This window comes from Pempheris klunzingeri, chromosome 8 (assembly GCF_042242105.1).
Source record: "Pempheris klunzingeri isolate RE-2024b chromosome 8, fPemKlu1.hap1, whole genome shotgun sequence".
In the NCBI taxonomy this organism is placed as follows: Eukaryota; Metazoa; Chordata; class Actinopteri; order Acropomatiformes; family Pempheridae; genus Pempheris; species Pempheris klunzingeri.
In genome coordinates, this window is record NC_092019.1 from 26,283,959 (window position 1) to 26,308,095 (window position 24,137).

Consider the following 24,137-nt stretch of genomic DNA (forward strand, 5'->3'; position numbering starts at 1 on the left):
AACATCAGTGTGACAGGACAGCACTCGGGATAAAGGCTGCAGAAAACTATTCAGCAGAAAGGTGGTTTAAAATATGACTCACATAGTTACTGTGCAGAGTATCAAACTTGAAAGATGGGTTAAATAAAACACAATCAGGGTTAGAAAAATGCAGCTCCTCAGAACAATTGGAGCAAATACCGTATTTTCCGCACTATAAGGCGCACTTAAAAGCCTTTAATTTTCTCAAAAAACGACAGTGCGCTTTATAATCCGGAGCGCCTTATATATGGATCAATTGGTTAATTGGTTGATCCATACTGGTTGTACACGGCCCCAAAATGGCACTTTCCAAGAGACACGCTTACAACGCAGAGTTCAAGCTCAAGGCTAGCGGTGACGCAGTAGAATATGGGAATAGAGCAGCAGCGAGAGAATTCAATATTAATGAATCAATGGTACGGAAGTGGAGGAAGCAAGAAGATGACCTGCGCCAAGTTAAGAAAACTAAACAGAGTTTCCGAGGGAACAAAGCGAGATGGCCACAACTACAGGACAAACTCGAACAGTGGGTTGTTGAACAGAGAGCAGCAAGTAGAAGCGTCTCTACAGTCACTATTTGAATGAAGGCAACAGCGCTAGCACGGGACATGAACATCGATGAATTTCGAGGCGGTCCTTCTTGGTGCTTTCGTTTCATGAAAAGACGTAATCTCTCCATCCGCACACGAACTACCGTCTCGCAGCAACTGCCAAAAGATTACCAAGAAAAGCTGGTCACTTTCCGCGCATACTGCAAAAAGAAGATCACTGAAAAGAAGATCCAGCCAGAGCACATCACCAACATGGACGAGGTTCCACTCACCTTTGATATTCCCGTGAACCGCACTGTGGAAAAAACGGGGACCAGTACGGTGTCTGTACGCACCACAGGGAATGAGAAGTCATCCTTCACTGTAGTTCTCGCCTGCCAGGCTAATGGCCAGAAACTTCCACCCATGGTTATTTTCAAGAGGAAGACCTTGCCAAAAGAAAACTTTCCAGCCGGCGTCGTCATCAAAGCTAACCCGAAGGGATGGATGGATGAGGAAAAGATGAGTGAGTGACTGAGAGAAATTTACGTTAGGAGACCGGGTGGCTTTTTCCACACAGCTCCGTCCCTATTGGTCTACGACTCCATGCGCGCCCATATCACAGATGCTGTCAAAAAACAAGTGAAGCGAACTAATTCGGAGCTTGCCGTCATTCCGGGTGGATTAACTAAAGAACTCCAGCTGCTAGATATTGGTGTCAACAGGGCGTTCAAAGCTAGACTGCGAGCTGCATGGGAGCAGTGGATGACGGGGAGACAGCGCCGGGCGACTTACGCCACTATCTGCCAATGGATCGTGGATGCCTGGGCTGATATATCAGTCTCAACTGTGGTCCGAGCTTTCACGAAGGCAGGAATAATCTCTGAACTGCCAGGCAACAGCAGCGACACTGACTCGGATAATGACGAGAGGGAGCCGGGCAGGTTGGATGCCGTATTCGCCCAACTGTTCAATTCGGACACTGAAGAAGAAGAATTCGAGGGATTCATGGACGAGGAATGAACTGAAAAAGTGAGCTTTACGTGTTATACGTAACTGAACAATGTTGAGTTATGCACTAACGTTTGATTTAGTGGTATCAGACTGTTTCTTTTACTACGTGTTTACTGAATCAGGGAAAAGTTCCCCTCCACGTTTGGGAGAAGAGTGAGCAAGGCTGGGAGATATTGTTAATATGCACATTAACGTTTGAACAACGTTACCATGGGAGTGAACGGAGTTGTCAGAACGCTTAATAAAGTTTGACTTTATCTGACTGTTTTGTTGACATTCCCTTTAGCACAGCTCCATCTAGTGGATGCACAACGCAACCCCAGTCAAACGTTTGACTGCAGTATCTTCTATTCTATGCGCCTTATAATCCGGTGCGCCCTATATATGAAAACAGTTCTAAAATAGGCCATTCATTGAAGGTGCGCCTTATAATCCGGTGCGCCTTATAGTGCGGAAAATACGGTATTTGGAAATTTAAACCATGCTCAAACACAACATCAAATGTATGACCCTTAATGTGAGGACTCAAACACGTGTTGAACAAAAGTAAAAGACTCATTTATCAGGATAATCAGCATCACAGTTGCATGAAGCGTTATCAACATGAATTGAAATCACCAACCATTACAACTCTGTCCAGCATAATAATAGATGAAAAAAAACACTAAAATCAGACATAAGAGAGCTACTAAAACCAAGGGTCGGTCAATCAAAATACAATAAAACTGATTTGACTACCTAGCCTTATTTATCTGCAACTCAAACAATGAGAGCACTCCTGTGCTCATTGTCCAATTTGGGAATCTGTTCCTGAAGACCACAGTGAGTCCTCCGCCACAGCCCAAGGTCCTGGGAGTGCTGATAAGAGAAAAGTCTGGCAGACAGAGTTCAATTAGGGGCCTGTATTCCATGGTCATCTGTCAGAAACAGAAAATTCAAACCTCTAGAGGAGCACAAACCATATGAAATACTTGTTCACAATGGAACAGGCATGTATCAGCGCCATCCGGAGGGCCACAGACTACAGACAAGAGCAGGGGCCCAAGCTAACAGGGAGGTGTGTGTGTATGTAAACAGTCAGCCACGTGGGAAGGACTGCACTGTATGCTGAATGTTAGCAGCGAGCACACATGAGCCCTGTTTGTTGGGGTGGACTCCATCTGGCCTGATAGCCAAAACAATAAAACCTAAATTGTGAGCTCCGCAGGCTGACTGGAGGCTAGAGTTGAGGCTGAAGAGTCTGCTGAAGCGAGCTGCTCTGCAGGCCAGTGAGGGAATAGGACCTGAGTTAAAAATGGACTTTCCACAACTGTTTAAAAAGTTAAAAAGAACCTTAAAATAATTGTTTGTCAGCTGAGACTGCTGACGAACAACATCATATATCCCCACATGCACTAGTATACGTGTACTAGACTTCTCAAGGAAGTCCTACCCTTAATTATGTCTTTACTGAACATAGTCAGTCAGTCAGTCTTCATCAACAGGCTATGCACCTTTATTTATTCCATTAATGTCCACTGTTATGCAGATGATACCCAATTATATTTATCAATAAAGCCAGATGAATCCAATCAGTTGAAGTCTAGGGGCATAAAGTTGAGGATGACCAGCAATTTAAACTGAAGTTATTGTGCTTGGTCCTAAACACCTTAGAGACACACTTTCTAATAATATAGCTACTTTGGATTGCATTACTCTGGCCTCCATCACAACTGTAAGGAATCTGGGAGTTATCTTTGATCAGGACTTGTGCTTCAACTCACATAAAACCAATTTCCAGGATTGCCTTTTCCATCTACGTAAAATTGCAGAAGAACTAGTCCATGCATTTGTCACCTCCTGGTTGGATTATTGCAATTCCTTACTATCAGGTTGCCCCAACAAGTCTGTAAAAACCCACCAGCTGGTCCAGAATGCTGCTGCTCGTGTACTAACGAGAACTAAGAGAACCAGCACCTTGGTCCAAACTTTTACCTCAGCATCTCATCCGAACTTCACCCAACCACTCACTCATTTTCCACCTTCCAGCTCCCTACTTTCTCAGAAATTTCAGACCTCATCTGTAAATCCAAGCCATCCACCACCCACGGATCTGGTTAAAGCCTGCCTCCCCTCTCTAGTTCCCCTCATCTCTGCCATCATTCACTCCTCTCTCACCACTGGAACTGTTCCTGCATCCTTCAAAACCGCTTCTTGAAAAAACTGTTTCCACTTTCATTTATCTCTCAATAACCTGTATGAAGAGTTCCAGTCTGGTTTCCACCCCCTCCATAGCACAGAAAAATCCTAAAATTACCAATGACCTCCTAATGGCAGCTGATTCTGGCCTACTCACTATCCTCATCCTCCTGACCTGAGTGCAGACTTTGACACCATGTGTCACACCATCAGCGTTGCCAGGTGTACGATAATTATCGTATTTGTACGATAATTTTGCCCTCTGTACAATATACGATCAATAATCCCCAAAAAAAGCCAAAAGTACGATAATTTGACAGTTTTCGTGAACGTGTGGTTCCAATCAGCCTTGCTCAAATCTGCCATACAGTTTTTGTGAACTCTGAAGGCGTCTCTTATCATGTGACATTTCCAACCAATCATAATTGGTTTAGCGTGAGATACGAGCACCTGGATACAAGTGACATTGGTCTCGGAATAACAAGCATGAGTGGCTGATCATGCCCCATGAGGAGGAACTTAGTCAGGAGTCCGGCCCGGTTGCAGATCAGGTCAGGGAATCTTCGATTGAGATTGAGAAGCAAGAACAAGTGAAGTGAGTCGCAGCTGAAGAGACGAGAGGCAAAGTGGAGGGTGATGGAACAGGGAACAAGCAAAAAGCATCGCCACCAAAAATATAGAAAAGAGTGGGAGAGCGACCCCAATTTTGCCGGATGGCTGAAACCTGCAGGCTCTGACTGTCACAGCTGGACCGAGAACCCCAAAAAATGTGGACACAGGATCAAAACCAAACTCAGGTTACACACGGGTTTATTAACAGAATTAGGAAAATACAAAACAATGAGGCTGCCACTCCTCACGAACAAAAGGGGAACTAACTAAGGAACAATGGCAGAGTGCAAAAATAGAAAACCAACAAAAGACGGACAGCTAACAAAGCAAATCACAAAACTTAGCTGCCGAGTTACAGGGGCTGATGACCATGAACGAAAGGTGAACATCTAACAAAATAATCCATAAACTAAATTGCTGGGTTACAAGGGCTGATCTAGGCAATCAGAGCTCAACAAGGGTTCCGAAGCTGGAGACGGGGCCGGTATCCAGGACAGGCAAGGCAGAGCAGAGGTCGTAGTCTGGGCAGGAACAGGTCTGAGAAGGAACAGCAGAGGTGACAAACTGACAAAGGGCGAATGCCAGAACCAGACATAAGTAACAGACAGGCTGATTAGTTGCAGGTGACCACACAGCTGCCTCCACTCCTGCAATCACACCCAGAGAGAGAGACAGAGACAGACAAAACAGTGCCACCTCTGGCCACAGGCAGGGGTAGGAGCAGTGGTCCTGACACTGACGGCAAAGCTTTCTGTCGGTGTTGTAACGTTGAGATGGTGGCCGAAGTTACTAACCACAGCAAATCCAGTAAACATAAGGAAAAAGAAAAAATCTGGCGCCATCACAAAAATCGATCACACAGTGCCTGCTGAAAACATCGGAAAGCAAAAAACTAGAAACAGCGGTGAAAACAGCAGAGGTCAAGCTGGCAGGGTTTTTAGCAGAGCACATCGCAATGAGGGCCACAGACCATCTGGTGGATGTCATCAAGGACATTTTTAAGGATTCAAAAATGTCTCTTGGCTGTACAAAGGTGACTGCCATAACAAAGCATGTTATTGGTGACTGCTATTTTGAGAGTGTCAGAAATCCTGAAAAGAAAAAAATTCAGCATCCTGATTGACAAATCAACAGACATTGGAGCTGTCAAAACCCTCTGTGTTGTGGTTCGTTTTTTTGATGAGGACATAAACAGGGTCCAGACCCGCTTTTGGAAGCTGGTCCAGCTCTTTTCACAAGAAAATGCAGATCTTGTCAGAGAAGGAGCCACTGCAGAAAGGCTTTATGAGCAAATGATTAAGTAATTCACTGAGGCAGGTATCCCACTTGAAAACATTGTGGGTTTTGGGTCGGATGGCTGTAATACCATGATGGGACAACACAATTCGGTGTCCAGTCATCTCAGAAAAGATTTTCCAGGGATCACTGCCTCTGTCACTCCTTACACCTGTGTGCCAGTGAGACGTGCAAGCAGCTTCCGTGCCAGTGTGAGGATTTAACCAGGGATATATATTTTATATATATATATATATATATTTTTTTTTTTTTTTTTTTTTTCTGAAAAGTCTACATGAATTAAACATTCATGGCCTTTCAACCCATTTCTGAGTGCCCTGTAGTGGATGTACTGATTCCTGATGTTATAAACATGTCTCGTGAACCTATGCAGCTGGAGGTTCAGCTGGTCCAGCAGATCTTCAAGAGTGGACCGGAACTCCTTCTTCATGGTGACTTTCGATGTTTTGTTTGGGTCATTCTTATGCTCCTTATCCACTGTCACCCCCTGCAGGTAAGTAACCTCACTCTCTGCTACATATGAACTTGAGACTGGGCAGGAGAGGTCTTTACATTCATTACAGTCACCATACATGCATTTTATGTTTTCAGGGTCACATGTGATTGATTTCACCAGCTAATCCAAATTGATGGTGTTGATGACCCCGAGTTGGTGTAGCTTCTGAACGATGAATGCCAAATTCTCATGCATTTTGCACATGCATGTGTCACGATCACTTAGCGTTGGAACCACAACCCAGAATGGACGTAGAGAACAAAAAAGAGAATAAGAGATAAATCTCTCTTCAGCCAAAAATTTCTGGTGTAAGTTCTTCATTGTATCTAAAAGGAATCGCTTTTGCTTTTTAGTTTTTTTAACAGTGATTGTAGTAGGTTTTCCAATAAAACCTTCCACAGGAGCTTATGGCTGACGCGTGTTTCCAAAAAAGAAGTGTGTCCTCCACAAAAGTTCCTCTTCTCACATTTATTGAACAAAATATACAAAAAATAGAAGACACGTTTTCTGTCCAGACACGGCTGTAAATATACACAAACCTAAAAGTTCTCAGCACTTTCTCAACACGTAACACGTTCCAACAAACACGGTCAGAAAAACCGTGAGCTCCTCTCGACTCTCTGGTCGTCTCTCACACAGTACCTAGCATCACAAAGATCGCCGCACTTTCTTAAAGCGACAGGCTCCTTTTTTTTTACCTTAGTTCTTACAGTACATTAGCTTGAAATAACCAAATACTGTCGCTGTGTAAATTATAATAATGCAAATGTTACTAAATCATGCATGTAAACTATTTAAATGCCATAAAATAATAACTGATTAATAACTTAATTGAAATTGTCATCAATTAACACAAACAATGCATACTGCACCTACAGTGATTGTCTGCTTTTTCCCTGTTGTGATTCGGTTCACATCATCTCTCTCATAGAAAGCCCTCACGCTGTCCACCAGATACTTCCCTATCCCTCTCTTTTGCATCCATTGGTAGGTGTAGCCATCTGCTACATTCTGCCATCTTCTATTTGAAAAACCCACTGAAGCCTGGGCAATCTGTTGCAGCCTGTACTTCTTCATAACCTGCCCCGTTATGCCTTTCTCTCTCCCCCTGTGCATTTCTGTACTTGTTCCTAATGTTCTCGATCAAAACATGATGAAAGAAGAGAGTCTTTCTAATGGCCGCATGTGGAAACTGTTTTATATTTCGGTTGACTTTTGTACGTGGAGACTCATTTTTCCTTTTCAACCTTTGAACTTGTTTCTTGTATTTGTCCTTTCTTCGTGTTACATTATTCAGACGACTGTGTAACTCATCAATTTGTTTAATCAACTCATATTTTGTTGTCCTGCGGCTTTGCTGTCCTTGATCACGTTGCCTAAAACACAAGTACATCACAATAAATACACACAGCATTGTATTACACTGTTCAGTAACACTGTTTAATTAATGTCTGTAGCCTATTTAGAAATGTATTTATTGATTATTTATTTATTTAACTATTTACATCACACACATACACATCAGATGATTTGGTTTCACCATAATTTTTTTTGGAAAGTGACTGTATTCAGGATTCTTTAAGATTAATTAATTGTGTCGTTTAATGCCGCAATTTATTGTGAAAACAAATAATTGTGACATCCCTTCAACACACATACAAAAACGAAACCTTGAGAAACTGGGCTGCACATCTAGAGCTGGCTCTGGGCTGTGTGGAGGACTGGCAAGGAGTTCCTGTAGTGCCCTTTTTCTCTCCTTCAGCCTGTAGTAAGTCTCCCTCCACTTTCAGCGCTGTTGTCGTTGCTCTCTGGCACTGACCTGACTAATGTTCTTTCTCTTGCCTGACTGCAGATCTCTCTTGTACTTCTCCTTTTCCTTGACTAAATATTTTTCCCTTCTCTCTGGATCGGCATCACGCCTGGCTCGATACCGCCGCTGCTTTTCAGCAGCGCTCAATGGTCCCTCCTGTAATTATGATTCACAAAACTGATCTCAGATGACAGCAACTTTAGTTAGCCTATTTCATTTAAAAATGTATGCAATCATGTAAACTAATTAATATTCATCCATTCATTATATTATTTACATTCATTCATTCATTGTATTCTTTTAATTAATATAAAAGGGCATCAGAGGGCACTAGCCTACTCATTGCTGTTATCGCCAACTCAGTGCTGTTACTCTTTATTTGAGTAGCAGCAATGAGGGTAACAGCAATGAGTTTTTAGCATAAAATTAGCAATTGTGTGAAATCTAGCCACTTAGCATCTATGCTAGTAGCTTGAGCACACTCTTAAGATTTAACTGAATATTTTACTTTTGATATCAACAAATATTGTCTTAGAGATAATTTAGGTAACAGGACTGAGTTTTTAGATTGACCGTCTCTGACACAGCTAATATATCATTAAATTTAAGGAAAAATAAATGAGATAACTTACTTTTGGTCTTCCCATGACTTGCAGAAGACCCAAATGATGTCACTTCCTGCAGAACATGTCACTGGTAGAATGTTCCAAAATTTTCAGAGGGGGGAATGTGTTTGGGTAACAGCAATGAGTGAAAACCTGGGGACAGCACTAAAATGTGAATTTTAACCAAAATATAATGACGTTTAGCCCTCAAAAATGTCCACTCATGCTAAAAAAAGAAAGGTAGATGCCGAACGCAGGCTTTTCAACAAAAAGTGGACTGCTAAGTATTTGTTTAAGTCGGCGGTAAAGCCGTGTGTTTAGTTTGCGGGGAGCAGATTGCCGTCTTTAAGGACTACAATTTGAGTCGGCATTACGAGACAAAACACGCGGAGAAATACAAAAACTTGACTGATGCTGAAAGGGCGCGAACATCGGAAGCTTTGCTAGCTAAGCTGCAAAAGCAGCAAGGCTTTTTTTTACCAAGATTCACACATCCAGGGATGCAGCAACCAAGACCAGCTTTGTGATATCCCACAAAATCGCTAAAAACAGTAAGCCATTCTCGGAGGGGGAGTTTGTCAAAGAGTGCTTAGTGGACTCTGCAGCACTAATATGCCCTGGAAAAAAAGGCGCATTTGAGCAAGTTCCGCTGTCCAGGCGAACCGTGACGAGGAGGATCGAGGACATTGCAGAGATTCTGGAGCTTCAGCTACAACGTGAAGTGGCAAGTTTTGACTTTTTCTCCTTGGCTTTGGACGAGAGCTGTGATGTCCGCGACACAGCCCAGCTACTCATATTTGTCCGGGGGATAACGGACTTCAAGATTACGGAGGAGCTGGCAGCCATGTGGCCGATGAAAGGGACGATGACAGAGAGCGATCTGTTTACGGAAGTAAATGCCTGCATGGACACTCTGGGATTGAAATGGGACAGACTGGCAGGTGTCACAACGGACGGTTGTCCAAATCTTACAGGGAAAAATGTCGGACTTTTGAAACGTATGCAAGATAAAGTGACAGAAATCGACCCAGATCAGAAATTGGTATTTTTGAATTGTATTATACACCAACATGTGTTGTGCAAGTGAGTGCTAAAAATTAACCATGTTATTGATGTTGTTGCTAAAACAGTAAACTTCATCAGGGCACGGGCATTGAATCACAGACAGTTTGTCGCACTTTTGGAGGAGCATGAGACTGAGCAAAGTGACATCGGCTACCACACAGCTGTCAGATGGCTCAGCCTGGGCCAAGTGCTAAAAAGAGTTTGGGACCTGAAAGCAGAGATTCAAGAGTTTTGTGAGAAGAAAGGCAAAGACATCCCAGAGCTCTCAGGTGAGGACTGGATGGCAGATTTTGCATTTGCTGTTGATGTGACTGCACTGATGAATGAACTGAACACCAAACTGCAAGGCAAGGGCCTTTTTGTTGCACAGCCTGGTGAAGGCTTTCATGAGAAAGATGCCGTTTCTTTCAAGCCAACTGGAGAGCAACACTCTCACTCACATGCACACCCTGAAAGAAGTCACACCATCAGCTGATCACCTCCGCAGGTACTCATCCATGTTGGGAGCATTGCATGGTGAGTTTTCAAGGCGATTTGAAGGTCTCAGAACAATCGAGGATGAAATGCACATGATTTCGTCTCCCTTTACCTGCAGTGTGGATAATGTACCCAGTGATGTTCAGCTGGAACTCATTGACCTGCAGTCTGATGCAGTACTGGCAGAGCACTTTAAGTCAGGATCTCTGCTGGATTTCAACTCTTTTCTTAAGGAGGAGAACTTTCCAAACACGAGGAGACATGCTCAGAAGATGTTGGTTCTCTTTGGCTCTACCTACACATGTGAACAAACATTTTCAATGATGAAGTTTACAAAATCCAGGTATAGATCCTCTCTCATTGACGATCATCTGTCAGCTGTGCTGTGTCCACCTCAGACATTCAACCTGACTTCGATGCACTCGTTAAAGCCCAGCAGAGACTAGATTTCTCTCACGGAACAAGAAAAAATTAAAAACACCAAATGAGGTGGTTAGACTACAAATGTAGGCATGTAAAGGCACCAACTAGCAGTGAACTGGGACACTTTCTTTGGAAGCCTTTTTCTCAAAATCACAGTTCAGTGATGTTCAGTTCAGTTAGTTCAATATGATGTGTCTTGCTTAATGTTTGGAGCACAAAGACAATATTGTGATATCTGTAGAATGCTAAGAACCTCTTGCCAACAGTATTTGAAACTCGAAATGTGTTTTGTAGTGAATGTGACTGAAAATGTTCACTAATATAAGTCACAAATGTTTAATGCCCTCTTGACCCACATTGCATGCCTGTCTCCTGCTACTGCGACTGATGCCAGAGCACGAGCAGAATATTCCTCTCTGCTTCCACTCATGAGAGCTTTGCCACGTCTGATTGACTCTGATTGACAGCCATAAAATGTTAAAAATCTTAATTTTTTTTTAAATAGTTTTTAATCAGCCCTAATCATACATATCAAATTTTAATGAATTTTTTAAACAATTAACCCTTAAATTGCCATGTTTTTGTCATGATGCGCATCATTTTATGGTCTAAAAAACACAAAAAATGACATACTTTCAAAATACTTAATGCAAACTGGATTTTTTTTTGTTTCATTATTGCAGCCTGGTACATGTGAAAGATTAGCAGCAACATTTATTATTATTATTATTTTTTGCTCAAACTAAAATACTCACGTTAAAGACCCTTCGACACATAAATGTGTATGTAAAAAAACAAGCCATAATAATTATAATTCTTTCTTTTTAAAAAATTTCTTTTTAGAATTCTTTACACCAGCATCAGTCCTAATCATACATATCAAAATATGGAATACTTTTTGTGCTGTAATAAAGATTGCCCCTGTACGGTTTCCATTTATTTATTACAACAACATAAAACAGCAAGAACAAGATCTATAAACATGAACATGACCTGAACAACAACAACATAACATAACAGCAGCTCACATCACATCTCAGGGGAGGCAGGAGCTGCAAACCGTGATGTAATGTTCTTTGCACACACTTTTCCCACATGTTGCGCAGGTGCACAACACGATCCTCCGTGTGTTGCAGAATGCACATTGCTTCTGTTATGATCTTGAGTTTAGTTATTGTCTCGTCTCTTGTCACTTCCGGTTTTATTTTGAAATTCCCTGTCCTCTCGTTTCAGAGATCCTCTGTGATTGTCTGGCCCCGCCTTGATTGTTCTCACCTGTTCCCCATTACCTCTTGTATTTTAGTCTCCGTCTCCCCTTGTCCTGTGTCAGTTCGTCATGTACCTTTGTCTTGTCAACCAGCATTCCTGTTTCCTTGGACCTTGTCTTGAATCCGTGTCTGTGAGTTTTGTCTTTGTGTTGATACTTTTCTCAAGCTTTGTCTTGCTCCTTTGTTGTTACTTTTGTACATAGATTAGTCATTTTTGTATAGATTGCCTTTGGCCTGAGTATTTCTATTTATTGTATTTGTATTGTATTGTATTTTGTTTTTTGCTCCTGCTTTTATGGAATTGTTTTTGTTTCCATAGTATTAGCTTTTGCCACCGTGCTTGTTTGTTTTGTCTTTTCTTAATAAAGTTTATTTTGATACTTCTGAGTCGTGCGTGTGGGTTCTGGTTCTGTTCGCCTCCTGGCATAACAGCTTCCACGAGTCTGAGCATCCAACACAAGGCTGGCGGCCCCTGGTGTCTGTGGGAGCCGCTGTCTGGTGGTCATCAGAGGAGTGATCATGGTTTTTCCAAGCTCTTCGGTGGCTCTTCCATCTGTGCCACGCCGGATCAGTATTTGTCTACAAGATATACGCATTCAATGCGCTGATATCCAGTATGTTAAGTTGGAGACACGGTTCCGCACTATGGAGCATAAGTCAGCTGTAGCTAGCCAGCCCCCAGTAGCCGGTGCGGGCCGACCTAGCATAGCTCCTACTCCCCCGGCGGTTCCCGCGCAGCCGGGAAACCAGGGCGGCTGGGTGAATGTCTGGAGGAAACATAGCCCAAAGGAGAAGCCCACGGTGCACCACCACCTTCAGGTCTCCAACCGCTTCTCCCCACTCAGCGACACACCCGCTAAGAAACAGACTGGTCATTGGAAGCTCAGGAACGTGAAGCTAGCGGCACCGGCGACCATAGTTAAGTGCAGAGCAGGAGACATAGAATCAAATTTAAAACTGCTGGCGAAGGCTAGTCGTAAATTTGATAAGATTGTAATTCACGTCGGCGTTAATGACACCCGATTACGTCAATCGGAGGTCACTAAAATTAATGTGGAGTCAGTGTGTAACTTTGCCAAAACAATGTCGGACTCCGTAGTTTTCTCTGGTCCCCTGCCCAACCTGACCAGTGATGACATGTACAGCTGCATGTCATCATTTAACCGCTGGCTGTCGAGGTGGTGCCCAGCTAACAATGTGGGCTTCATAGACAATTGGCAGTCTTTCTGGGGAAAACCTGGTCTCATTAGAAGAGACGGCATCCATCCCACTTTGGACGGAGCTGCGCTCTTATCTAGAAATATGGCGAAGTTTATAATTCCTAAAACTTGACAACCCAGCAGTCTTACACACTTCTCTGCTCCTCCATTAGTACAGTCACCCACCCAACATCCTATAGAGACTGTGTCCGTCACCTGACCACTCAGATCATTTAGATCCAATCATCTAATCAGAGTTAATACTACCATTGGTACTATGAAACAGGACAGGAGAGTTAAATGTGGACTTTTAAACATCAGATCTCTGCCATCCAAAGCTGTTTTAGTAAATGATCTGATATCCGACCATGAAATTGATTTATTGTGTCTGACAGAAACCTGGCTATGTCCTGAGGAGTATGTTAGCCTTAATGAGGCCACTCCTCCCAGTCATATTAATACTCATATTCCCAGAGATTCTGGATGTGGAGGTGGAGTTGCAGCAATCTTTAACTCTAGTTTAATAGTCCAACCTAGACCCAAACTTAATTATACCTCCTTTGAAAGCCTTGTTCTTAGTTTTTCACACCCAACCTGGAAAACTCTAAAACCAGTGTTGGTTGTCACAGTGTACCGCCCTCCTGGCCCATACTCTTAACTGAGTTTTCAGAGTTTTTATCAGACTTAGTCCTTAGTGTGGACAAAGTGATTATAGTAGGTGATTTTAATATTCATGTGGATAATGATAATGATAGTCTCAGTACTGCCTTTGTCTCACTTTTGGACTCAATTGGCTTCTCCCAGAGTGTAAATGAACCAACTCACTGTTTTAACCACACTCTTGACCTTGTTCTGGCTTATGGTGTTGAAACTGAACAGTTAACAGTCTTCCCACATAACTCTATTTTATCAGACCATTACCTGATAACATTTGTTATTAACATTAACATTTCTTGCTACAAGACTATGCTCTATATGACAGGGAGGTCCTCACTAGATCCTTATCTGATAGTGCTGTTGCCAAATTTAGGGAGGTGATTCCTTCAGTATTTCAGCCAGTGTGTCCCTGTGCTATGGATGACCCCCATGCTAATCTTAGCCCCTCCCAAATTGATTATCTGGTCGATAGTGCTGCAGGTTCACTGCGAATGACACTAGACTCTATTGCCCCTCTAAAAAAGAAGAGAATTAAAGAAAAGAGACAAGCTCCCTGGTATAACTCCCAGACACGTGAGCTTAAGCAACACTCACGAAGCTAGAAAGGACATGGTGGGCCACCAAATTGGAAGACTCCCGTTTAATCTGGCAAGATAGTCTTAAAACCTATAAAAAGGCCCTCTGTAATGCCAGAGCCACCCACTACTCCTCATTGATAGAAGAAAATAAAAGCAACCCTAGATACTTTTTAGCACAATAGCTAGGCTGACAAAGAGCCAGAACTCTATTGATCCTTGTGTTCCCTTAGAGCTCAGCAGTAACGACTTCATGAGCTTCTTTAATGATACAATTCTAACTAAATTCAGCACCTCCTGCCCTCAACAGGGTCTGGTCCAACTTCAAACCTAGGAACCATAGAAACAGCTGTTACACCTGATGTGTACTTGGACTGTTTTTCTCCAATTGATCTTGCTGAATTGGCCTCAATAATCTCCTCATCCATACCGTCAACATGTCTCCTAGACCCCATTCCTACTGGACTACTTAAGGAGGTCCTTACTGGATATGACAAATCAGTCTTTACTAACAGGCTATGTACCACAGTCCTATAAAATAGCAGTAATTAAACCGCTCTTGAAAAAGCCTACTCTTGATTCAGGTGTGTTAGCTAACTATAGACCCATATCCAACCTTCCCTTTCTCTTCAATATCCTGGAGAAAGTCGTAGCTAATCAGCTGTGTCATTTTCTAAATTCTAATAGTCTATTTGAGGATTTTCAGTCAGGTTTTAGAGCGAACCATAGCACAGAGACAGCACTGGTGAAGGTTACAAACGACCTCCTTATGGCATCAGACAGAGGACTTCTCTCTGTACTGGTCTTGTTAGACCTGAGTGCTGTTTTCGACACCATTGGCCATCACATCCTGTTACAGAGACTGGAACAGTTCATTGGTATAAAAGGAACTGCATTAAGCTGGTTAAGTCCTATTTATTAGATCGATTTCAGTTTGTACATATTAACAATGACTCCTCTGTCCACACTAAGGTTAGAAATGGAGTTCCACAAGGTTCAGTGCTTGGACCAATACTCTTTATCTTATATTTGCTTCCTCTTGGTAATATTATCAGGAAGCACTCCATTAATTTCCTGTTATGCAGATGATACACAATCATATTTATCAATAAAGCCAGATGAACACAATCAGTTGGCTAAACTTGAAATCTGCCTTAAGGACATAAAGTCCTGGATGAGCAGCAACTTTCTGCTACTAAATTCAGATAAAACTGAAGTTATTTTGCTTGGCCCCAGACACCTTAGAGACACCTTTTCTACCAACATAACTGCTCTGGATGGCATTACTCTGGCCATCAGCTCCACTGTGAGGAATCTGGGAGTCTTATTTGATCAGGATTTGTCCTTTAACTCCCACATTAAACAGATTTCTAGAACTGCCTTTTTCCATCTACGTAATATTGCTAAAATCAGGCCAATCATATCCATAGATGATGCAGAAAAATTTGTCCATGCATTTGTCATTTCTAGGTTGGACTATTGTAACTCATTATTATCAGGCTGCCCCAATAAGTTCTTAAAGACTCTCCAGTTGGTCCAGAACGCTGCTGCTCGTGTTCTGACGAGAACTAAAAGAAGAGACCATATTTCTCCTGTACTGGCTTCTCTTCATTGGCTTCCAGTAAAAACTAGAATAGAGTTTAAAATCCTTCTACCCCACTAGAGCACTGTGCTCCCAGAATGTAGGCCTACTGGTGGTTCCTAAAGTCCTCTAAAGTAGTGATGGAGCCAGAGCTTTCAGCTATCAGGCTCCTCTCCTGTGGAACCTCCTTCCAGTTTGGGTTCGGGGGGCAGACACCCTCTCTACATTTAAGAGTAGACTAAAAACCTTCCTTTTTGACAAAGCATATATTTAAGGGCTGGCTCAGGCCTTAGACCAGCCCCTAGTTATGCTGCTATAGGCTCAGACTGCCGGGGGACTCCTATGGTGCACTGAGCTCCTCTATTCTCTATCCTCCTCTTCCTCTCCATCGTTATGTCTCATGTCAGCCTCTAACTTGCGATCTTCCCCGGAGCGTTTCTGTGCTTTCTCATCTCTCAGGTTCCTGTGGGTCCTGGTCCTGCTGATGTGGTTCTCTGGTTCATGAATCACTGCTGCGGATCGTCGGCCACTCGTCATGTGCTATAGTCACTGCTAGTACATTGGTTGCTGTTTGTGTTGTCTGTCTGTCTCTCTCTCTCTCTCTCTGTCCAACCTCCACCCAACGCGGACCCCTACAGAAGCCGCCCACATTGAGCCTGGGTCTGTTCCAGGTTTCTTCCTGTTAAAGGGGAGTTTTTCCTTGCCACTGTTGCTCAATATAATATCTGATGCTTGCTCATGTGGGAATTCTTGAATCCTTCATTTTGAATTCATGAATCGTTGGGTCTCTCTCTAATTAAAGAGTTTGGTCTAGACCTGCTCTTCATGTAAAGCGTCTTGAGATAACGCTGTTGTGAATTGGCGCTATATAAATAAAGATTGATTGATTGATTGATTGAAATATATATCCTCAATATTTGTCCAAATAATTATGTATCCTTTGAGACCCGTATAGTTATCTGCCACACATAGGAAGACGGAAAAACTTTACTCCGTCTTTCATCAATGTGAAATTTCCTTCGCCACATATACGCCATTGCATCTTAGCACATTCTCTGCAATTGTGCTTCTCTGGAATTACAGTAGGCTCTGTCCCTGGTGCTTTCGCACATATTAGACAGTCGTTTGGCGTCATGTCCTTGGCCGTATACGACATCTTTTTATCCCACGTATTTTGTGTAGCTAGGTCCCACAACTCTTCTCCCCGTGGTTTGCGTTGTTGTAGTTAGGATCTATTTAGGATATTAGAGGTTGTCCTTGGATTAAGTTTAGCATTAACTCTGCCATACTTCCTCATAATTATGGTATCCAGTCCCCTCTGAAGTTTGTAATACCTTTTACCGTCATTACAACCATTCTCATATGTGAGATTATAAATGTCCATCCAGTCGCAGCCCTCTCGGCCTAAGCTTGACGTAACATTGGCCAACAATTCTTCTACTATCACCGTCGGGTCTTCACTTGTCATTGTACTAAAAACATTTACGGCAGTTGTTACTTGATGGTGTAGTTGGTCTAATACTTATATAGTCTGTACTTGTTGATGTGGACCCGTTTTCAGTCAAGTCTGGCTGTTTCGTTGACACATTTCTAGTCACGTCTGGTTTTTGTGTTAGCCTCTGCTCAGGTGCTCCTCTTGCCCGGGGCATCAATATAGATTTTAACTTCTTCCGACGCGTTACTGCTTGCATCGTTGTGGTGCCTGGGACTTCAGTCAACTTCTTACTTGTTATTAATGTTGTGGTCGTAGTTGTTGTAGATGTTGTTGCCATGTTTTGTTTAGTGGGCGTGGTCAACGTCGTGGTAGTGGTAACTGTTGCTGTAGCAGTGGTGTCTAGTGTTGTAGTTGTAGTAGGCAATGTTGTGGGGGTGGTGTTTAATGCTGTAGTAGTGCTGTGGCAGTAGTCTCTATTGTAATAGGAATAGTGAACTTAGTTAACACTGTTGCCGTTGTAACCCTTGTTACGGTGTAATAACAGAGCACAGGTAAGTAATGATCAATGGTAATAACTGGACCCATATCAGAAGACACTAAGCTTTTACGAGCCAGTATTTCCGAGCATCAATAATGACACAGACAGTAATAGTTTTTCTAGAGGTTTTTCTCTGGCCACTTGTTATTACAAATGGATAACCAGTTGAAAATACAACAGTCTGTTGAGAACAATGAAAGGAAAATAATAAACTAAAACTAGAAAATTTCCCCCAGAAATTTTAGGCGTGGGCCGCCATGGTGCATGCGACGTCTCTGTCTGTCTGTCTGTCTCAGTCTGTCTGCTCGTGTGTGTCTATCTGTCTGTCTGTGTGTCTCTGTCTGTCTATCTATGTGTCTGTCTGTCTCTGTGTCTGTGTGTGTCTGTCTGTCTATCTGTCTCTCTGTCTATCTGTCTGTGTCTCTCTATGTCCCACATTTCTGTTTTTGCTCAGAAGTGAAGAGAGAAAATAACATGGAAGTCAATGAGAGAGTTGAGGGGATCTCTTCTTGCTTTCAGGCTGACACAGCAAAAACCGTAAGTCCGACTGATTCTGAAGTTGAAGGATGTACAGATGAGCAATCTGATGAAATCTGTTTTGAGAAACACAGCTTTTATTTTGAAAAGGTCACCGTGAGTCCGGCTGATTCAATTTGAATGGATGAACAATCTGATGAAATTTATGTATGTCTGAGTGAAAAAACAACAAAAAAAACAACATGAGAAAAACAAATAGACTTAGATTTTTTTTTCTTTATTGATCCCCCATAGGGGGAAATTCTCAATATGCTCTCAGATTCTCTCAAATATGCCGGGTGTTGAGAGTTTCGCACGAAGAAAGTGCAGGCGATGAAAACTAAATATACCCAGGACTGTCATCACCGCAAACAAAAGCTGTTGTCATCCAAGCATCATTATGCTGACCCTTGTGTTCAAAACAAAAAGAAACTATGCATTGTAAGAAGATATCGCACAGATCCTGATTTTCAGTCAGGTTTGCTGAATGATATCCACTGATGATCTGATGTTTTTTCTCAACAGACACAGATAAAAAACCCTTGAAGGACTCACAATGGGAGCACTTATTAGTGGGCCTTGCTTGCAAGTGGCCCACTAATAAGTATGGAGAATAACAACTGTGCCCTATGCTTTGCATAGCTGGCTAGAATTTCTTTTTATCAAGTCTCCCATCTTGTCCTGGGGTGGAATATGCAATCTCAATCTCTCACCCATCAACTTTGGCCTAATTAATTGCCACGTGTCTTCCTCTATTTCTATCTCTAAATCAGTTTTCCTCTCCAGTTCCACTTCTCCCCACACTGCACTCCCAACACTTAAGTCTGACACTTTTATAAAGACTGATTCCAGTGTCTCCCGTCTGGGGCAGGTTCATCTCCATCCTGGTCTCTGCTCTTGTCCCCCTTTGAGTCCTGTCAACATTTGGCAATTTTCTGCACAAAGGCAGAGCCATTATCTGAGCTGATTTCTGATGGAATGCCAAACCGAGGGATTACTTAATTAATTTAACAACCATTTCAGCACTTGGCACTTGGGGTGGCTTCAACCCACCGACTGAACCGATCAATCACCACAAGCATGTATCTCTTGCTCTGTATTGAATTTATCCTGTCAACATAATCAATGACTAGATGTTTAAATGGACCCTTTGGTGCCGGAATGTGTCCCACAGGTTTCTTTATGCTCTTTCTCACATTGTTCTGGGCACATATTTCACACTGACTCAACACCTCATCCACCATGGCTTGCATATAAGGCAACCAATATCCTTGCTGTTTAATCTTCCTCATCACTTCCCCCATCTGAAACAGTGGTCTACGCTGTGCACTACTGAGATGAGAATAGATAACAATGTCACAGGGGCCACTAAGAGGCCCTCTTGTGATCTCCACAACCCCTGCTCACTCATTGTGGCACCTCACTTTCTCCAGGAGTTCTGTTCACTCTTACCTGCTTCTTATTGCATCAGAATTATGTCTTCTGGTGTCACTGCGGGTTCTAGTGATACCATTGGTGCTAGAAAAGCCAATTGACACCTGGACACTGTCATTTGAACAAAACAGTTTTTTTAAGCGGTGCCAGTGCAGCTGCGCAAACAAACATGAACTGAGTGCTGCTAATGTGATTGGCAGTGAGAAGGATGATCGGGTATGAGCAGGCATCAGTTTCTGGTGATGTGTGGGTGCCTTTTTTTTTGGGTGCACGGAAATGCCAAAACTATCATATAAATATGATAATTATTGTATATCTGGCAACACTGAGTGGCATGTATTGTAAACACCTTGCTTGAGTTACTTTCCTTGATTTATCAGCGATCTTGTGATGACCCAAGATGGTAATTGGATACCCCTTAGTTACGGTAGATGCTTTCTTATAAGCGTAATATACAGCAGCCAGACCCTGATTGCACAACAGCCATCCTTGTACGACATTATCCAGCTTTATGCTGTAATACAGGGGTGTCCAACCTTTTTTCACTGAGGGCCACATACAGAAAAACATACAAAGGGCTGGGCCACTCACTAGAAGTGAGCTATACTGCTCACTTTAATCCACTAGAGCTGATGTGTATCGCCTCACCTCTAGTGGATTAAAATTGGCAAAATCAATCAAATGTAGGTAAATTCTGCTTGATAACTGAATATGATTCAAGAAAAAAACAGCCTTTCCATTAGTGGGCTTTCATTTATTAGTTGTGGTACAAGCTGATCTTTGCCTTGTGGGCTCTTGTTCAGGTGATCAGTGAGATCCACTAAAAATGCCAACCAGAGAGGGTCACTGAGCTCATGACGAGGTCCTTCTCTGTTCAAAACTGGTCGATTTCTGATCTCAGGGAATAAAACCGCTGCAGCACAGAGCCACGACTCAGCCAGAGCACATGAGAATGGTAGAGCAGCGCCCCCCCCCAACACCAGCACTAGCACCAGCATCATCATCAGCATCGGAGAGGGAAGCTTGAAATAGTCTACTAGAGCCCTGGTGCTCGAATTAGCAGCCTTACTTCCACTTTCTTGCCCCTCGGCGGACACCGTAGAGGTGATTCCTTTGTACTGGCCTGTCCCAGCTGGAGCCCCATCCGTCGTACCTCCACACAGCTCGTCCCATTTAACTCCGATCATGCCAACGGCATCTGGCACAGCTTCAAAAACATCCTCACCCATCGTGGTGCTCTTTAGCCTGCTAACATCAAGCAGCTCCTCCATAATGCAAAAGTGATCTTCATTAGTTATTAGCTGAGCTCTCATCGCACACCACGTCTGAAACTTTCTACACTCACATGCTCTCTTACGTTTCCTTAATTCTGCCATTTTGGGTCACCTGTAGCAAATTTCTGAAAATTGGACCACGGGCCTCAGTTGGCCCGCGGGCCGTAGTTTGCACACCCCTGCTGTAATAAGCTAACGGTTGCTTTTTACACCCACAACACGTGTCCTGCATCAATACTGCTGAGGCGTACATGTTTTGTCTGTTAGTGACATACAGGAAGAATGGTTTCAAAGGATGATTTTGTTGCTTTTGGTTGTCGAGCTGTAAAATATTTTTCCCATTTCTGAAATGCTTGCAATACTGGCTCAGTGATGTCTCCCAGCCAATAAACTTTGGCTCTTTCTGGTTGAATGGCCATCTGAGAATCAAGACTGTCTTCATTTGCATGTATATTTTGGGGAGAACACCATATTGTGACATTTAGTTACACAGTGCATCTCTTCCTAATAAATTGATTGGTGTTTGGTCAGATACTAGAATGGGAATTTTAATTTAATCCTTTTCTGCGGTTATTCACACTGGAGCTGTCATGGGAATCAGCTGCTTTGTTCCCGAGAATCCTACCGTCTCAACAAATTTGTCAGACATAATTTGGACTTCCACATGTGTAAGTGGCTCCAGTGTCCACCAGCATTGGTGTTTGTCTACCTTCAATTTGAACATGCAGCATAGGTTCTTCATCAGCTTCCACTGTTACCGTTGGAAACTGACCCTCCCCCGTAAGACTCTCTGGGCACCCCTAGTAACCAAAATTTGTCGGGTGATACATGTGGCCGGGTTCTCAGACTCCAAAAGTGGTTCCCCCCTGAAAACCTTAGGGTCCCCTCTGGTGGGCTGGATATGCATTGAACTCAGTTCCATCTGCTTGAGGCTCCAACATCCACCTGTGTCTGAAAACTGTGTGTAACTGTGTCTGAAAAGATTCTCCATGGTGGGGGCCCCAAAGCATTGGGCCTACACACCCTTAGCGACGAGCCCTGCAAGGTCAAGCGTCTGCCACGGCACATAATAATAAATAAATAAATAAAATAGCTTGGCTTGACCATTATCCCTGTCTGTTCTCCCTTCTGGCAGGCCATTATTTGGGCTTCTAGAATGTGAGTAGGGTTTGCACTTGGCAGCAGACTTTGGTCTGAGTTTGTGTAAAATGGTGGACCTAGGTCTGCATGGCAAGGTTTGTTTTTGTTTGGTGCGTTGTAGCGCAATTAAATGGTAAAAATTGATTTTTGAACTTATCCATATGTGGCGAGTATTTGTCTGGCTGTATGTGTTTTCCTACGTTCCAGGTTTTCTGATTTGGTTTGGAGCGCTATTGGCACGCCCTGGCTCCTTTTGGCTTTTGTTTACTAGTGGCGGTAAACATTTGCTCATTCATGAGCATAAGTGGTGACTGGACAGCTGAACAATTTAAGTTTGATTATCCATGTGGTGGTTTATGCATGGTTTTTGACTGAATAAGTTTTTGTTTTTTGAGTGTTGATTGACTTGGCAGGGGTAAGGTCTAGTCTTTTGGCCAGGTGTTGTTTTTGCTGGTGGCAGGGGTTCTTCTGTATAGATAGATAGATAGATAGATAGATAGAAATACTTTATTGATCCCCGGGGGAAATTCTGGTATATAGTATCTGCAGATTGGTGCGAGCTTTTCCCTGATAGGCTGTAGCTGTATTCCCCTTTGGGTTCATCGGGCATTCTGGGTAATGTTGTGGCCAACGTGGTTGAAGGAGGGTTGCAAGTTCGCTAATCGCCCCCCTGATCCATCAGGCTCTGGTGCATAAAAAACTGTCACAGGTTGCAGCATGAAGACTAGGGGGGAGCTTAAATTGTTTCAGGTAGTGAACAAACTCCAAACTGGCTGAGGGTTAATACTCGAAGTGCACACTAGAAAACTGTGCGGTCCCTCGTAGTTTCAGTGTAAATTTGTTAGTTTTTTCTGTTTGATTATTGTTAAGTTGCTTAATTGGTGGTAATTGTTTAAATATTTAGTGGCTGAATGAGAGGTGTTGCCTCTCCATCTGAGGAGGCTTTAAAAAATGCACAAATGAGCAGCTGCTTAATGTTGCTGAGCACTACTCGATGGCTGTGCTGGATAAACATCTCAACGAAAAGATTAAAATGGCTTTGAAATTAAAATTTGAGGAAAAGGGAGTTATGACAGTATTGTGGTGGGGATCCGAAATGGTTAATAAGTATAAGAGATAATTCATAATTATCTCTTCACCTCTTTCACCACTTCTGTAAATGAAGAATGAGATAGCAAGTTGAATTCATTCAGTCTCGTTGTGTAAACTAAACTATCAACTTGGTATCATGATTAATAATCAACTTAATAACTAAACCCAAACGTACCAAGTTGACAGCTATTTGAAGGATTTCAGAGTTCTTGACTGAGTAGAGGTTGGCAGTATTCACTATTGTACAATATTAAAGAAGACAGCATGTGGATTAAAACATTTATTACAACATAGCTAAGTCAAACATACAAACAATCTACCTAAATGTGTCTAGCTAAAGGACAACAGTGTGAGAGCGTGAGTGTGTGTGAATATGCAAAGGAAGGGAAAGTTCTACTGTGTGATGACTGTGCTGAGACAAAGGAGAAGTACAAACGGTAGGAGAATTAAATGTAGACTACCTCCAAAATGGCTGTGTGGCGAGCGGAGGGTCAGGAAAATAAAAAGATAGTCGTTCTTACTCTATTTAACAAATCAAGTTGCCAGACAACGCCACTTTGGGATCTCAGCCCAAAGAACTGAATAACGCACCTTTAAAGGCGCACAGGTCCGTTCACTCAAATAGCAAGAGACAGTGTTCCAATCTCAAAAAAAAATATAAGTTTTATTAACAGAATTTGATTAAAATGATATAAAAACACAGCATTCACACGGGGATTAAACTAGGGGACTAAATTAAAGCTGAGGATACCGGTGCACGAGTTGATGGAGCGGTGAATCCCAACAAAAACAAAAAAAAAGAGAAGACACCCAGCTGTGACAGTCACACACACACACACACGTGAAGGATACCCGAATCCCAGGGAGCACAGCACACAAAAGGGGATCCCACCACCAGAC

At 42.7% G+C, this 24,137-nt stretch overlaps 1 protein-coding gene across 1 annotated transcript; it reads left to right on the forward strand.

Moving 5' to 3' along the window:
* Positions 1 to 12,314: 12,314 nt before the first annotated feature.
* Positions 12,315 to 13,115, forward strand: pmvk (phosphomevalonate kinase; the record flags this gene model as incomplete). Its single annotated transcript, XM_070834917.1, has 1 exon — positions 12,315 to 13,115. A coding segment is annotated over exon 1 (801 nt), but the record flags the coding sequence as incomplete, so codon positions are not given.
* Between the last annotated feature and the right edge of the window lie 11,022 nt (positions 13,116 to 24,137).